This window comes from Phascolarctos cinereus, unplaced genomic scaffold, assembly GCF_003287225.1.
Source record: "Phascolarctos cinereus isolate Bilbo 61053 unplaced genomic scaffold, phaCin_HiC Scaffold_1;HRSCAF=81, whole genome shotgun sequence".
NCBI classification, from domain to species: Eukaryota; Metazoa; Chordata; class Mammalia; order Diprotodontia; family Phascolarctidae; genus Phascolarctos; species Phascolarctos cinereus.
In genome coordinates this window covers 106,098,096-106,115,523 of record NW_027555514.1, presented here as the reverse complement: position 1 = coordinate 106,115,523, position 17,428 = coordinate 106,098,096, and the positions used below count along the sequence as shown (strand labels likewise).

Below are 17,428 nucleotides of genomic sequence, written 5' to 3'. Positions count from 1 at the left end.
GCTCTTTTTTCATTCATTTTTCCCATCTGTAAAATTAGAGGCTTCAATAGCCTCTAAGGTCTATTCCAGCTATGATCCTATATGATGATTTTATAGAGATTTTGTCTGGGCCACAGTTTCCTCATCTGTAAAAAGACTAGATGACCTCTAAGGTCTCTTCCAACTGTCAACTGCTGATGTTGAAAAATGACAATGATCTTCATTTCTGATTGATCTTTAATGGATGGCAGCTGTTTAACATTTAACACGTAATTCTGTCTTCTAGCTGTTTAAGCGACTGGCTAGGTCACTTGGTCAGATCCTGTTGATACTAATAACAGACTCTGGAGTTGATCCTCATGAGTAATTATCAGAATCAGCATCAGGATTCAGGTGCTTAACAAATGTTTTTGGAATGAATAATACATAAGTAGAAGGGGAAAAAAAGCTTTTCCACCATATCAAATGGTACCTAAAGACATAGGACATATAACCACTAGGGGAGAGAGAACAATATTGTATGTGACATAATTTTCTTGGTATAACATGGGAGACTTGATCACCAGCTATGTATTTGCTTACAGGTCAGTTAAGAAGAAAACAGGAGGGGGCAGCTAGGTGGCACAGTGGATACAGCTCCAGCCTTGGAGTCTGGAGGATGCAAGTTCAAATCTGCCTCAGACACATGACACTTACTAGCTGTGTGACTCTGGGCAAGTCACTTAACCCGACTGCCTCACCAAAAAGGCAAAAAAAAAAAAAAAGAAGAAGAAGAAGAAAACAGGAAGGGTTAAATGAAGAGGTTAGCCATTGGAAGGAGCTCGTGCTCACCCTCACTGGATTAGCATTGAGACATGAGGCGGCATGGGACAATGAAAAGAACACAGAAAGACCTGAAATCATAGGACCTAAGTTCAAAACCTACCAGTGTGACGTTGGGCATGTCACCTAATATCTCCAGGCCTCAGTTTCCTCATCTGTAATATAAGGAGATTGGACTAGCTGCCCTTTTTAGTTCCCTTGTAGCTCTCCCTCTACGTTGATCCTATGAAATGAGCCTCCTGAGTAAGTGCTGTCACGCACCCCCCCACACACACACCTTGAGTCCCTGACACTTACCGCCTGCTTACACCAAGAACAGCTGATGGCCACAATCTCTTTACTGTGAAAGGAGAACTTCTGCTGGAACCCCTAGGAAGTCAGAAGGAAAAGGAGGTTTCTATAAAGGTCACTTTTTTTTTTTGCCTCTGTATAATTCACTCATTCATTCATTCATTCATTCAGTAAGCATTTATCAATCACCAATGGAATGCTAGTTGATGAGAATACGAAGACATAAATAACACAGTCCCTGTCCTCTGAGAACTTATATTCTTTGTGTACACAGAAAAATCAATACAAATTATATGCAATTTAAATGCAAAATAAGTAGCGAAGTAGCACAACAAGGCAACTAGGTGGTGTACTGTATGAGTGCTGGACCTGGAGTCATGAAGACCTGAGTTCAAATCTAGCTTCAGATACTTATTAGCTGGGTGACCATGGGCAAGTGTCTTAACTTCTGTTTGCCTCAGTTTCCTCTCAACCGCATGACAGCAATAATAATAGCACCTCCCTCACAGAGTTGCTGTGAAAATAAAGCACTTAAGTACAATGCCTAGTATATAACAGGAGCTACATAAATGTTTATGCCCTTCTCTCTTCCCCTTAAAAGGAGTGGGAAGGATCAGGAATGGCCTCATGCAGGAGGTAGCACTTGAGTTAGGCCCTGAAGGACACAAGGGCTATACTGCTACATGTCACCATATGTCTAAGCCAACATGGACTAAAGATCCTGTACCGTACCACATACTGCATTATCGACTTTCACCTCTTTCAGGGATTTTTTCAATGGTATGTGTCTCCACTGAACAGGACAGTAGAAGGGTAGCTGACAACCGAATCACTTATATCACTAACAGCTCTTCAAATCCCTATCACTACAATCTATTTTTCAATTAAATCAGGTTCCATGGTGTTGATTTTAGAGAATTTTATCATGCAAATGAACATTGGCATTGGGGTCATGGATTTTTTAATCAATCACATAATAATGGTTTTCCATATAACCTCAGTAATATCTTAAGTCCCAGAGACAGAAAAAACCTCATAGTATGAGACTCAATTCCTGGAAGGTTGTCTTTGAAGAATGTAGGAGTACGGTTGTCAGTTCGAATGCTTTTCTTAGCTCCCTCTGATGTGTGCCCTCTAAACGATCCCTTTTCTATTATTTATTTTTCATCTGCACAACAGATGACCTTGCTGAGAGAGTCACAGGCTCCTTAAGTAAAAATATTCCTCTGGAGAGGATGGAGGAAGTGATTGGCTTCTTTGGCTTCCTCTGCCAAACTCACACCAGAAGGAGAAACGATGACGGAAAAGGTTTCTTTCTTTCCTAACTCTTCCTCTCCTCAGCCTTTTGCCCTGACTAAGAAAACAAAAGATGAAACCAAATTAGGGCCTTGCAAGGTCGTTGGAAGGAAACAATGGGGCCAAGAGGTATGGGCCAGAACTACTAGATGAGTGACTCCTAATGTGAGAAACGATTTCAAGGCCTGTGGTCCAGGCATGAAAAAAATGACGGATGACATAATGGACCTTTTCAGACTTTGTGTTCTTTTACCTCTCAGCAACACTGGACTCTATTGACAACACCCTCCATCTTTGGATTCTTTCATACTATGACTTTTAAGTTGATGCATTATCTTGGTTCTTCTACTTCTACAACTTCTTATCTTCCCTCCCATTTCTCTCTACCCCCCACCTCCCATTACTCTCCCTTTGAGATTTAATCCACTCCCACATCTTCAGCTGTAACTTTCATACAGATTACTACTAAATCCACATCTCTAGACCCTGCTGCAAATGCCTGTTTGGTATTTCCACTCATATGTCCCACCATCATAATAAACTCATTGTATTTTAAAAATAGACTCATCATCTTTCCCTCAAAACTGGTTCTGCCCCTTCATTCTCCTATTTTCATCAATACATCATTTCCCTTGGCTTCCAGGCTTAAAATCTTTAGGCTTAAATGCCTTCCTGCTCTTGATTTCCAATATCCAATCAGTCATGATAATCTATCTCTACTCCATCAGTTCTCCTTTTTTCACTGTTCCCATCCTAGTTCAGGCTACCATTACTTCCCACTTCATCAGTTGCAATAATTTCCCATTCCTCCAGCCTCCAGTCTCTCTTCTTTTCCCCTAATCCATTTTACCATAACTTTGTCAGTTTAAGTAACTTTCATCATGCCACTCCCCTACCTAAGAACATTTAATGAATCCCCATTGACTAAGGATAAAGCCCAAACTCCATGAGCCTGGTTTTCCAGGCTTTCTGTAACCTGGCTCCAAGCTTCCTTCCCATCTTTTACCCCCTCTATTCTCCTACATGAGTCCTCTGCTGCAGCCAGATTGATCTCTCATTCTTAACATATTTTATACTTTCCTTCCTCTCATGCCTTTAGGGAAACTAAGGTTTCCCCACTGCCACCACTCCAGGCCCTACTCATGATTCACTCTGCTTCTCTTCACCTGTTGAATCCAAGCTATCCCTTAAGATCCAGCTCAAGTCTCACCTATTATGCAAAGTCTTATATAATCATCATTGCCAGCTGTGTTCTCTTCTTCCTCTGAAATGAGCACATATTGCCAGCACTTATCACTTACTTCTCAGTGTTACTTATATTTATGTTTTACTCCTCAATTAGATTTTAAGCTCTTTGAGTGTTCTTTTCTTACCCTTTCTGCAACCCTACAAGGAGAAAGCCTAGTATTCTGGACACGGTATGTGAAATGGCAACTGTAGAGAGTAGTGGCAAAGGAATAGTTAGAGGAAGAAGAAACCACCCAATAAAGAAGTTCCTGGCCCCAGATTTTTAAAGATAAGAGCAGCAATAGGATGGCCCTGGAGCTGGAGAAGCAACAAAGAATATAGGCAATATTAGGAGGAATAAACCTAGACCTTGGCCTCCATTGCTATTGTGAATTTTATTTTAATCTAATGGAAAGAAGATAGATTATCTAGAAACCCCAAATGCAATTCCCCTTTGAGAGGAGCCTCAACCACAAGGTGATATTATAAGTCTGGAGGACCTAGGGAGAGGTCGGAATTACCAGAGGATAAGAGATGCCACTCTGTATTAATTTTGAGTTCATTTTCCTTCCAAAAAAAAAAAGCTTCAAGGGAAGGAGGCTTATTAAAAAGAAATAGTTGGGGCAGCTAGGTGGCACAGTGGATAGAGTACCGGCCCTGAAGTCAGGAGGACCTGAGTTCAAATCTGGCCTTAGACTAAACACTTAACACTTACTAGCTGTGTGACCCTGGGCAAGTCACTTAACCCCAATTGCCTAAAAAAAAAAAAAGAGGATAGTTGTTGGCTATTATGGGTTCAGGTGCAATTCTTTGTTTTTCTTTTTTTTTGTCTTGTGAAATAAAGGCAGTCCTGTAGTCTGAAATGCATAGTTATTCTGAGTATCTGTATTGGGACATGAGGCCAGTTTATGTTTTCTTCAGAGACCTAGACATGAACCAAATTCTGATATTCTTAGAAAAACTCTATGTGGGAGCACAAGCCAAGGAGTGGCTTACGGGAAGTCCCACCCCACCCAAGACTACCCCTGCTCTATATAGATGCAGAGCCTGGTGTTTGGGGCCACAGGTTATACAATCAAGAGATATTTGTTGCCCGATATAAAAATCCTGAGTCCTTAGTCACGTTACCTGAAAATTTGTCTGATTTCCTTCAAGAAGGTAGATTGATAGGGCAGATCCAAGATGGCAGAGCAGAGAAAGCACTCAGTTACCCTCTCCCAACATCTTTAAAATAATGCCTCAGTTGAATTCTGGAGTGGCAGAGCTAACAAAAGGTCAGAGGGAGACATTTTCCCCCCCGAGACAACTTAGGAGGTTGGAAAGAGAAATCTGGGTCATGAGGTTGGAGGTGGCCCAGTTTACCTGGATGAAACACGAGTGGTAGGCCTAGGTGACGGCAACAGAAGCATCAGCAGCTTCAGGAGCCCTCAAGCCAGAAATGATAAGGGGACTTAGCAAGTAGTGAGAAAGAGATTACAGGGCAACTCCTATCAGCACTGGACACAGGACCAGATGCTTTTTGGTAAATTCATTCCTTATATCCACTTCTGGATCATAGTTCAAGGGTGGAAAGGAGCATTTTCAGTCAAGAGGGTGTGGGAACCCTGAGGAGCATTATCTCTTTTGGTCACAAGGGATCAGGAACCCTAAAGAACAGTAACCCTTTTAGTCCCAAAACACCAAAGCAAAACCAAAAGCTTGAGACAGCACCTCCCCCACATTAAGAACAGAGCTCAACTTTAACATAAAGTTCAAAATCAATAAATAACAAGTGAAAAATGAGCAAACAACCAAAAAAAAAAAAAGAACCTGACCATAAAAAGCTATTATGGTGGCAAGAAAAATCAAGATAAACCCAGAAGACAATGACGTAAAGCAAAGACTCAAAGAAAAAATGTGAAATGGAAATAAGTTCAACAAGAATTCCTAGAAGAACTAAAAAAATTATATTCAAAGTTAAATAAGTGGTAAAGGAAAAATAGATAAAGAAATGAGGGCAAAGGAAGAAAATTATAAAAAGAAAATTAGCAGCTTGGTAAAAAGGGACAAAAATGTTGAAGAAAATAGCACCTTAAAAAAAACAGAATTGGCCATGTGTGGAAAAAAAGGTACAAAAATTCACTAAAGAAAATAACTCTTTAAAAAGCAGAATTATCCAAATGGAAAAAGAGGTACAAAACCTCACTGAAGAAACTAATTCCTTAAAAATGCTTGAAATCATTATTGATTAAAGAAATGCAAAATAAAAACAGCTCTGAGTTACCACCCCACACCTATCATATTGGCTAATATAGGAGAAAAAGAAAGTGAAAAATGTTGGAGGGAATCAGGGAAAATTGAAATACTGGAGTTGTGAACTGATTCAGCCATTCTATAGAGCAGTTTGGAACTATACCCAAAGCGCTATAAAACCATGCATACCCTTTGACCCAGCAAGATCACTACTAGGTCCATAACCAAGAGAGATTTAAAAAAATCAGGAAAAAGAACTTCTATATACTAAAATATTTATAGCAGTTCTTTCAGTGTTAGCAAAGAATTGGAAATTAAAGGGATGCCCATCAATTAGGTAAGGGCTGACCAAGTCAAGGTATATGATTGTGATGGAATATTATTGTGCTGTTACAAGAAATAATGAGCAGGATGCTCTCAGAAAAACCTGGAAAGATTTACATGAACTGATGCAAAGTGAAGTGAACAGAACCGGGAAAACAGTGTGCACAGTAACAGCAATATTGTACTATGATCAGATGTGAATGACTTAGCTATTCTCAGCAATGCAAATGTTGCGACAATTCTGAAGGACTTATGAGGAAAAATGCTATCCATCTCTATCCATCTCCAGAGAAAGACCAGATGGAGTATAAACGTACATCAAAGGACACTTTTTTTAAACTTTATTTTTCTTGGGTTTTTTTATGACTAATAAGGAAATACATTTTGCATGACTGCATATGTATACTTATATCAAATTGGTTGTCTTCTCAATGAGGGGGGAAGAAAAGGGAGAGAAAGAATTTGGAACTCTTTTTAAAAAAATGAATGTTAAAAATTATTTTCATATGTAATTGGGGAAAATAAAATATTAAATGAATAACTTTTTGAAAAGAAAATAATTCCTTAAAAATTAGAATTGGGCAAGTAGAAAATTATGACTCCATGAGATTATCAAGGAAAACTGGCCCAATATCCTACAACCAGTGGGTAAAATAGAAATTGAAACAATCCACCAATCACCTACTGAAAAAGATCCCAAAATGAAAACTCCTAGCAACATCATAGCTAAATTCTAGAGCTCCCAGGTCAAAGAGAAAATACTTCAAGTAGCCAGAAATCAACCATTAAAATATCATGGAGCCACAGTCAGGATCACACAAGACTTAGCAGCTTCCACATTAAAGGAGTAGAGGGCTTGGAATATGACATTCTAAAAGGTAAAAGAGTTGGGATTACAATAAAAATTCAGCAAAAGTGAATGTAATTCTTCAAGGGAAAATGGGTATTTAATGAAATAGAGGCTTTCAAGCATTCTTGATGAAAAAGACCAGAGCTGAGCAGAAAATGTGACTTTCAAATACAAGGCTCAAGAGAAGCATAAAAAAGTAAACATGAAAGAAAAATTGTATGGGATGCAATAAGATTGAACTGTGTAACTTTCTATATGGCAAACTGATATATGTAACTTCTAATGGTAGTTATGAGAATTCTACATAGAAAGAGGATACAAGAATAAGTCGATTATGTTGGGATGATGTAAAAAAATTTTTTTTTTTGATAAATGAGAAAGAGGAATGCCTGGGAGAAGAAAAAAGGGAAAGGAAGAATGGGGAAAATTATCTCACATAAAAGAGGTAGACAAAAAAGAGCTTTTACAGTGGAGGGGCAAATGGGGAGAACAATACTTTAACCTCACATCCAAATTGGTTCAAAGAAGGAAGAAACACACACACACACATATGCATGCATGTATGTGCGCGCACACACACACACACACACACACACACAATTGGTAATAGAAATCTGTCTTGCCCTATATGGAAGTAGGAGGTGACCGCACTCTTTGCAGATGATACAATGGTATGCTTAATAGAACCTTAGAGCATCAACTAAAAAACTAGTAGAAACAATGCAAAACTTCAGCAAAGTTGCAAGATATAAAATCAACCCACATAAATCCTCAACATTTCTTTACCCGATCAATAAAATCCAGCAGGAAAAGATAGAAAGAGAAATTCCACTTAAAATAACTGCAAATAGCACAAAATACTTGGGTGTCTACTTGCCAAGACAAACCTAGGGACTATATGAACACAACTACAAAACACTTTTTAGAGTGTTGAAATAGAGATCGATCTAAGCACCTGGAGAAATATTAATTGCTCATGGGTAGACCAAGCCAATATAATAAAAATGACAATTCTACCTAAGTTCATTCATTTATTTAGTGCCATACAAATCAAACTACCAAATAATTATTTTATAGAGCTAGAAAAAATAACAAAATTCATCTGGAAGAACAAAAGGTTAAAAATATAAAGGGAATCAATGAGAAAAATATGAAAGAAGGCAGCCTAGCAGTACCAGATTTCAAAGTATATTGCAAAGTAGTAATCATCAAAACAGTCTGGTACTGGCTAAGAAATAGAGTGATGGATTGGTAGAATAGATTAAGTGCACAATACACACTAGCAAAAGATCATAGTAATCTAGTGTTTGATAGACCCAAAGAACCAAGTTTTGTGGGTAAGAACTCACTAAATGACAAAAATTGCTGGAAAAACAGGAAAGCAGTTTGGCAGAAATTAGGCATAGACCAACATCTCACACCATATGCCAAGATAAGGTCAAAATGGATAAATTTATTTATGATATAAGTCAATTAGGGTAACAGGAAAATGTACCTTTTAGACCTGTAGATAAGAGAATAGTTTATGACTAAATAAGAAATAGAGAAGATCACAGGAAGTAAAATGGAAAATTATGATTACATGAAATTAAAAAACTTTTTCACAAGCAAAACTAATGCAGTCAGAATTATAAAGAAAACAGGAAACAGAGATAAGGAGGGAAATTTTTATAGCAAGTTTCTCTGAAAAACATCTCATTTCTCAAATACGTAGGGAAAGGAGCCAAATTTGTAAAAAAAAATAAGAGCCATTCCTCAGTTGATAAAGGGGCAAAGCATATGAACAGGTAGTTTTCAGAAGAAGAAATCAAAGCTATAGATAGTCACATAAAAAAAATTCTCTAAATCACTACTGATTAGGGAAATGCAAATTAAAATAACTCTTAGATACCATCTCACATCTATCAGATCGGCTAACATGACAGAAAAGGAAAATGACAAATGCTAGAGGGGGTGCGGAAAAATTTGGACACTAATGCACTGTTAGTACAGTTATGAACTAGTCCAACCATTCTAGAGAACAATTTGGAAGTATGTACACAGGGCTATAAAACTGCACATACCCTATGACCCAGCAATACCGCTATTAGGTCTGTAATGGCTGAACAAGCTGTGCTATATGATAATGATGAAATATTATTGTGCTGTAAGAAATGATGAGCAGGATGGTTTCAGGAAAATCTAGGGAGACTTGGAACTGATGCAAAGTGAAGTGAGCAGAACCAGGGAGAACAATGTACACAGTAACAGCAATATTACGAAGATTATCAACTGTGAAAGACTTAGTTACTCTGACTTAGAAAATGATACAAAACAATTTCCAAAGGACCCATGATAAAAAAAAATGCTATCTACCTCCAGCGAGAGAACTGATGAACTCTGAATGCAGATCAAAACATACTTTTTAAACTTTCTTTATTTTTCTCCTTCTTTGTGTTTTCTTTTGCAACACAGCTAATATGGAAATATGTTTTGCATGACTTCACATGTAAAATCAATATCAAACTGCTTGCCTTCTCAAAGAGGGGGAGGGATAGGAAGAAGGGAGAATTTGGAACTCAAATTTTTAAAAAAGGAATGTTAAAATCACTTTTACAAATAAGTGGGAAATGTTTAATGAAATAAATAAAAATATTTTTTTAAAAGATGGTAAATTAAGCCTAAATCCTGAGAAGATTGTGTGGCTCTGCTTTAAATTCTAAATTCAATTCAAGTTCAATAAGACAACAACTTATTAAGCATCTTCTATGTATGGAGTATTTATACCCCACTTGAGAACACAAATACAAAAACAACAGAGTTCATGCCCTGAAGGATTTCATATTCTATTTTCGTATTATATAAAAGAACATACAAGATAATTTGATGGGGGAGATGGGACTAACAACTAGAGGGATCAGAAAGACTTTTAAGTAAGAGGTCAAAACTAAACTGAGCCTTGAAGAACTCTGATACTCAAAGAGGTAGAGGTAAGATGGCTGCATTCTAGGCATAAGTGACAGCCTGTGTGAAAACAAAGAGATGGAAAAAGGAAGTTAATTTCAGGGGACAGAGAGTAGGCCAGTTTGAAGAATTTGCAAAGTAATTTAATAATATGAAATTAGTCTAGAGAGATAGGTGAGAGCCAGACTGTGGGAGGCTTTAAATACCCAGCTGGTGATGAGTTTACATTTAATTCTATAGGTAATAAAGAAGCACTGAGTATTTTTAGCAGGAGAATGATACAGTCAGATCTATGTATTATAAATATTAATTTGACAGCTGTGGGGAACAGAAGAATTGGAAAGGAGAGAACCTGGAATCAGGAAAATGGATATGAAATCTATTTGAAATAGTACAAATGAGGTGATAAAGAACTAAATTAGAGCAGTGGGCATGCAAATGGAGAGAGGGAGATTAATATGACAGATTTTATAAAGGTACAATTTAAAAAACTGTGGAACTAATTGGATAGGAACTAATTGTGAATGAAAAGAAAGCATCGAGGTTGACTCTTAGGTGATGAACCTTGGTGACTAGAAGGCTGGAAATGCTCTCTACATGAACAGGTAGGTGGTAAAGAAAAGGTAAGTTTAGTGAAGGCTCAATCAATAAATATTTATTAAATAGCTACTATGTGCGAGGCACTATGCTAAGCAATGGGGACACAAAAACAACCCAAAGACTGTCCCTGCCCTCAAGGAGCCCCCAGTCTAATGGAGGAGAACAAAAATATATACCAACAAGCTATATGCTGAATAAATAGGAATTATTTAAAAAGGGAACAAGAATTAAGACAAGTTGAGAAAAGGTTCTTATAGAATATAGGATTTTAGTTGGGACTTAAAGGAAGTCAGGGAAGCCAACTGGGTGAGTTGAGGGAGAACGTTATAGGTATGGGGGACAACCAGAGAAAACACTACCATCCAAGAGATGGAATGTCTTATTTGTGGAACAACAAGAAGGATATTAAATTCCATTTTGCATATGGTGAATTTGAAATGGGACACTAAGATGGAGTTGCCCAGCAGACAGTTGGCAATACAACACCAGAGATACAATAGAGATCACCTTGGACGTGGGAAAGAACCTTATAAGAAATCCATACATACTGGAGGTGGGGGGAGTTTAAATAATGTTCCAGCAAAGGAAACTGAAAAGGGTCAGAGAACCAAGAAAGAGCAATGTCACAGAAAAGAATGGAGGAAAGAGTGTCCAAAAGAATAGGGTATTTAACAGCATCAAAAGCTACAGAAGGATCAAGTAAGAGAAGGCCTACAAAAAGAAAATCAGATTTGGCATTTAGATTATTTACATATATATAACCCTCAAGAAAGCAGTTTCAGTCAAGTGGTACAAACAGTTGAAAAGTGAATAGAAGATGAACAAATGGAGGCAGTGGGTATAGATGGCCCTTTAATGTAGATGAAAAGGAGAAGGGTGGTAAGATTGCAGCTTAAGGGGATAACACCATTTACCACCTCACACCTATCAGATTAGCTAATGTGACAAAAAAGGAAAATGATAAATGTTAGAGAAGATGTGGGAAAATTGGTATACTAATGCATTGTTGGTGGGGTTGTGAGCTGATCCAACCATTCTGGAGAGCAATTTAGAACTATGCCCAACAGGCTCTAAAATTGCATACTCTTTGATCCAGCAATACCACTGCTAGGTATATGTCCCAAAAATACCCAACAAAAGGGCAAAAGACCTTGTGGTAGCAAAGAATTGGAAACTGAGGGGATGCCCATCAATCACAGAATGGCTGAACGAGTTGTAGTATACAAATGTAATAGAATATTACTGTGCTATAATAAATGATGAGCAACCTGATTTCAAAAAAACCTGGAAAGACTTAACATGAACTGATGTTGAGTGATGTGAACAAACCAGGAGAACATTGTACACAGTTAACAGCACCACTGTGCAATGACCAACTTTGATAGACTTAGCTCTTCTCAGCAATACAATAATCTAAGACAATTCCACAAGACTCATGATGGAAAATGTTACATACATCCAGAGAAGGAACTATAGAGTCTGAATGCAGATCGAAACATACTATTTTCTCTTTTTTTTTCTTTCTCATGGTTTTTCCCTTTTGTTTTGATTCTTTGTTCACAACATGACTAATCTGGAAATATGTTTAATATGATTGTACATGTATAGCCTATATGAGATTGCATGCCATCTTGGGGTGGGGGGAGGGGGGAGTGGGAACAAATTTTGTAATTGAAAATCTTATAAAAGTGAATGCTGAAAACTATGTTTACATGTAAGTGGAAAAAATAAAAATACTATTAAGGAGATGACACCATCAAGTGAAGGATTCTTACAGATGGGAGAAACATAGGTATGTTTGTGGGCAGCAGGGGAAAATTCCTCAAATGCTGTGACTAAAATTGATATGGTATATTAAGAATTAATTAACTGTATTTAAGAATGAATTACTCACAATTATGTAGAGCATTAAGGTTTATGAAATATTTGATCAAAATGATCCAGTTTCATAGGGCAAACATCAATATCTCCATTCTACAACTGCATAACATAAAGCCCTGATTGGTTAATTAATTTTGTCAGGGTCATAAAGCTAGCAAGTGATAGAGCTGGAACCCTAACTAATATCTTCTAGCTTTAACTAGTTCTCTTAGACCATACCACACTTCCTCTTCATGCAGGTTATAGGATAGCACCAACAACCATCCTTATGGCTTCAAATGCAAAAACAAATCACCAGCCAGTGACTAACAAGGAGCTTTTTTAAACTTCCTTAAGAATAGTTATGTAAATACTAGAGTAAGCAAATAGGAACAGCATACATAATGGGAAAAGCACTTGAGACCTGTAGTCAGAGAATGTGGGTTTAAATCCATCTCCGCAGTTTAGTACCTTTCGTTAACTTTAGTAACAAGTCTCTCAACCTTTCTGAGTCTACCATCGTCTTCCTCATTCTCTCCATCATCATCATGATCATCAATAATTCATGTTTTGTATTATGCGATGACCAACTTTGATAGAATTAGCTCTTCTCAGCAATACAATGACCTAAGACAATTCCAAAAGACTCATGATGGAAAATGTTATCCACAGCCAGAGAAAGAACTATGGAGTTTGAATATAGATCAAAGCACACCATTTTCTCTTTTTTTTGTTGTTTTTTCTTTTTCATGGTTTTTCCCTTTTGTTCTGATTCCTCTTTCATAAATAACATGACTAAGGTAGAAATATATTTAATATGATTGTACATGTATAACCTATATCAGATTGTATGCTGTCTTGGGGAGGGTGAAGGAGAGGGAAAGGGAAAAATATGAAACTCAGAATCTTATAAAAGTGAATGCAGAAAGCTAAAAATAAATAATTTTTTAAGAAATAATTCATGTTTTAGCATCCATTTAGGTTTACAAAGCACTTCGCTGATTTGATTCTCATGCCAACTCTGTGAGGTATTATTATTATCCCCATTTTATAGAGAAGGAAAATAAGGCTTGAAGAGGTTAATAAGGGTCTGGGGCAAAATTCAAATTCAGGTCTTCCTGAATTCAAGTCCAACGTTCTTTCCGTTATGATGTACTGCCTCTCATTTGCAAAACGGACAGGTTGAACTAGTGCCCTTCTATGATTATGACAGTGGGGGCATTGGGTAACATGTTTATTCTGAAAATGTAGTGAATTTCTGAGTCATGATTTTCAGGTCTGTGCTTCTTGGGATTCCAGCCTAGTGGAGTTACAAGCAAGGATGGTTTTGGTGTCACTGTCTAACATGTTAACATAAACAGAGTCATATCACAGTCTCTATAGCTGTGGTTCTCACATACCACCTGCTGTAGAGGAATTATCTTGGCTAGGATTTCAGTGCTGTAAAGAGATCCAGATTCTTACTCAATTTTAAGAGTCTGTCTAAAAAAATCTGCCACTGTAGGCGTTGGCAGATGCTATGGCTGTTTGAACTCTGAACATTCTATTGTTAAGAAAGATTTCATTATGTACTATCAAATTAAATTTTTAAAAATATGAACATAGAAGGAAAGTTTTGAATTAGACAACTTAGGCACTACAAATACCAATGTCCTAGAAGAAATGCAGGAAAGATGGATAGAGGATAAAGGGCTCCTTCAGACCACTATAGCACTGAAAGTCATTTTTTTAAAAAATCACCATATTGAACACACTTGAGCTTCTGTTGACTGTGTCTCTTCTTCTAGCAACCTGAAATATGTAGCTAATAATATCACATAGCAGCTTTGTGTAAAAGGGGAATAAGTTTTAATGACATTGCTTACTTTCTGCAGAAAATTCTGGGGTTTGGCTTATTGGTGATCATTTGAGTTTAACTTATTTAACTATTAATATAACGAAAGTTTTCTAACAATTTAACATAAGCATGGAAAGTTGTCAAGACATGGGCTGAATTATACAGTTATTTTGATTTTTTTTTAATTCACAAAGGATCCCCACAAAATCTTTCACATTCATCTCCTGCTCTCCTCTTACACCGTGTGTGCTGTAGTTCAGGCCTTCATCACCTTTCACCAGGACTATGACAACAGCCTCCTAATTGATCTCCGTGATTATGTCTCCCCCAAACTTCTTTAATCTAATACTTTAAGTCTAGAGGAACTATAATGGCCCTTGTCATTCATGTGGTTCCTTCCTCTGAACGTCTGGTAGTTTATTTTAAGTGGAAAGTTATAAATTCAGTCGTAATTGTTCTAAACCCCCAAATAGGAAAATCCCTACTATTCAGAAAGAAGCTGAATAATCTTAATCTACATTTATATCTACTCTTATTAGCCCTTGGCTTCTTTGTAGTTAAAGCATAATTCAGATTATAGGGGAGAAAAATAGGTAATGAAACTGCAGATTATTTTATTGTGTCTATGATTAGAAAGGCACTGGGAGAGAAAATTGGGGGAAAACAAACTTGGGACTTCCCTTAGTCCTTTAGTAAATGGGTACATTGGTGTAACAGTCTTCTGCTCTGAGATGTCTGTTGGGCTAATGGCTGTCCTCAATATGTATGTTGTCTATGTATGTGTGTATGTGTGTGTATGTATGTGTATATACATGTGTATACACATATGTATACACACACAGATACATATATATCCATTCACTGACATAACAATCCTGATGGCCCATGGGCTTCTAAATTTTTCTGTTTCAGTTCCGTATGTCCTTACTCCTTCCCCTCTATAGCTAGACTCTCAGAATTTCACCTGATTTCTAACATCACTCTTCCCTTTTTACACAAGTTTCTTAAGACATGACTAAGGTTCTCAAGAAATGGCTTTGATTAATTCAAGAAGATGTACAGGCCCTGTTCACAGTCTACACTGGGGTATGATTGATTCATTCACTCAAGAAACATTCTTACCTAACAAAGGTAATTCATTTTAAGGGGGCTGGGTAATCAATACAGCCCCACATTCACATCAACATTCCTCAAGCACAATTCTGATCATGTCACTCCTCCAGTCAAGAAGCTTCAATCTCTCTCTTGCTTCTAGGAACAAATCCAAGCTCCTCATGTTGGAATTTAAAGCCATTCAAAATAAAATGTCCGCTTACTTTTCCACCCGTGCTGTACATTACTCCCCTTCACACACTTTATAGTCCTCTCAAACTGGCCTTGTTGTTGTTCCTCACACACAGGACTCCATTTTCTATCTGTATGCCTTTACTTGATGCTCTGGCCAGACTGGCCTACTTTCTTCTATTCCCTATAAATGACATATAATTTTCCCACTCTACTCCTTTGCACAGTCTATGTCTAGAACGCTTTCTCTCCTTACTTTAGCTTCTAGGAGCCTAGAGTGCCCTTCAAAGGCAAGAGTCAAAATTCTGCCATCTAAACAATGTCTTTCTTACATTCCTCATTTATTACTGTTTTTGTCCCACTGCGTAACTTTCCATTTACTTTTTGTTTAATTTTTATTTCCTTATCTGTGTATACTTGTTCTCCCACTTCCATCTCCTATAAATTATAAGTTCGTTGAGGCAGAGATCATTTTGGTTTTGTCTTCATATAGTCAACACCTAACACATTTCCTTGCAAACAGATTTAACCAACTTCTAAGAAGCTGAAAATTGAATAGTAAGGAAACGGGGCAGGAGTTGAGGGGAATCTGAAGGATGCCTCACTCATCACTGCATCCAGGACGACATGAGTAGATTGTTGAGTGATGGCCACTGGCTGAGGTCATGGTACCTATCTCATGTAGAAGAGCAGGAAAAGACACAGCGGAGTGGAACGAGGTGATTACCAGACTACAGAGGAGGAGTAACATAGTAACTCATATGTCCTAGGGTCAGTGAGTAACACCAATTCAGTTAACAATAAATACCTTTCTTTTAGGTGACAGTCAGTGGTCATCACTCTGTATGTACAGTTTCAGAAGTAGTCCTGGCTGGTTCTCCCCTTTATCCCCCAATTTCTTCAGCATGGCTGCCATTCTTTCCTCCTATAAGCTCTCAATGTTTCTCAAAAGTCCATTCAAAGTCAAAAGCAAAACCACAGGAACCATAAGAACTCTAAATAACCTAACTAACTTAGAGTCTGGCCTACCAAATTTCCATGGTAACAATTTGAGGGAGAGGAATCCCAAGTTACATTCATTACAACTTCAAGTACTATAGCTAGGACTTTAAATTCTTTAAAAAATCCTCAATAAAAGTACCACCAGTTTTTTCAATAAAATAACAAATACTAGCCACTTGGAAACTCTGCCTACAGGTGAAGTGATTAGGGTATAATCTATTTCACAAGCTAATAAACCACTCCTGTTGCTTCTTTCTCTATTTTGCTTCTACCTCTCTCTCGTTCTTTCTCTTTCCTTTTTTTAAACTCCTTTGTCACTTTATATCATTCTCTCCATTCTTCAATGTCTTTGGTTTCATTCCTTTTCCTATATCTCTCTTCTCTCTGTGTTTCTTCTCCTAAAACACTGTCCCCTCTTCATTTTCTCTCATTCTGTTCTTCCCTTTCTTTTCATCTTAATTACACTAAGCCTATACAGAGAAAAGTTCTATTTATAAGTGGAAAACAAAATAAACAAATAACTTATATTGCCCAGATTATGATATGAGGCTGGACAGGCAGACCAGGGATTTAGTATATTAATATATCTGTTTCAAACAACTACTGTGGATTGATCATAGTTAAACCTAAGCTGAGCAGGAGGAAGAGATATGTTAATGCTTTTGGAAAACTGTGGTGTTTTCAATGATCCTAAACTATTTATATCTCTAAAAGGCCAATAACTTAACAATAACAGTCCACCAGTGACACTATGTGGCTGTGACTCTTTGACTACCATTATCTTAAAAGAATTAAAATGACAAAAAACCAAAAGGATAATGAAATTTTATGGTGGACCTAAGCAGGTTGAAGCATTTTACTCAGAATAGTTTTTGTTCAAG

General features: G+C 37.3%; 1 protein-coding gene across 1 annotated transcript in view; it reads right to left on the bottom strand.

Annotated features, from left to right (window-relative positions):
• DGKI (diacylglycerol kinase iota) overlaps positions 1 to 17,428 on the bottom strand; it is a 478,924-nt gene that overhangs the window by 226,279 nt on the left and 235,217 nt on the right. The window contains exon 7 of the mRNA XM_078153519.1: positions 1,099 to 1,170. Coding sequence (XP_078009645.1) covers positions 1,099 to 1,170 — 72 coding nt within the window. The remainder of the gene's footprint in view (positions 1 to 1,098; positions 1,171 to 17,428) is intronic.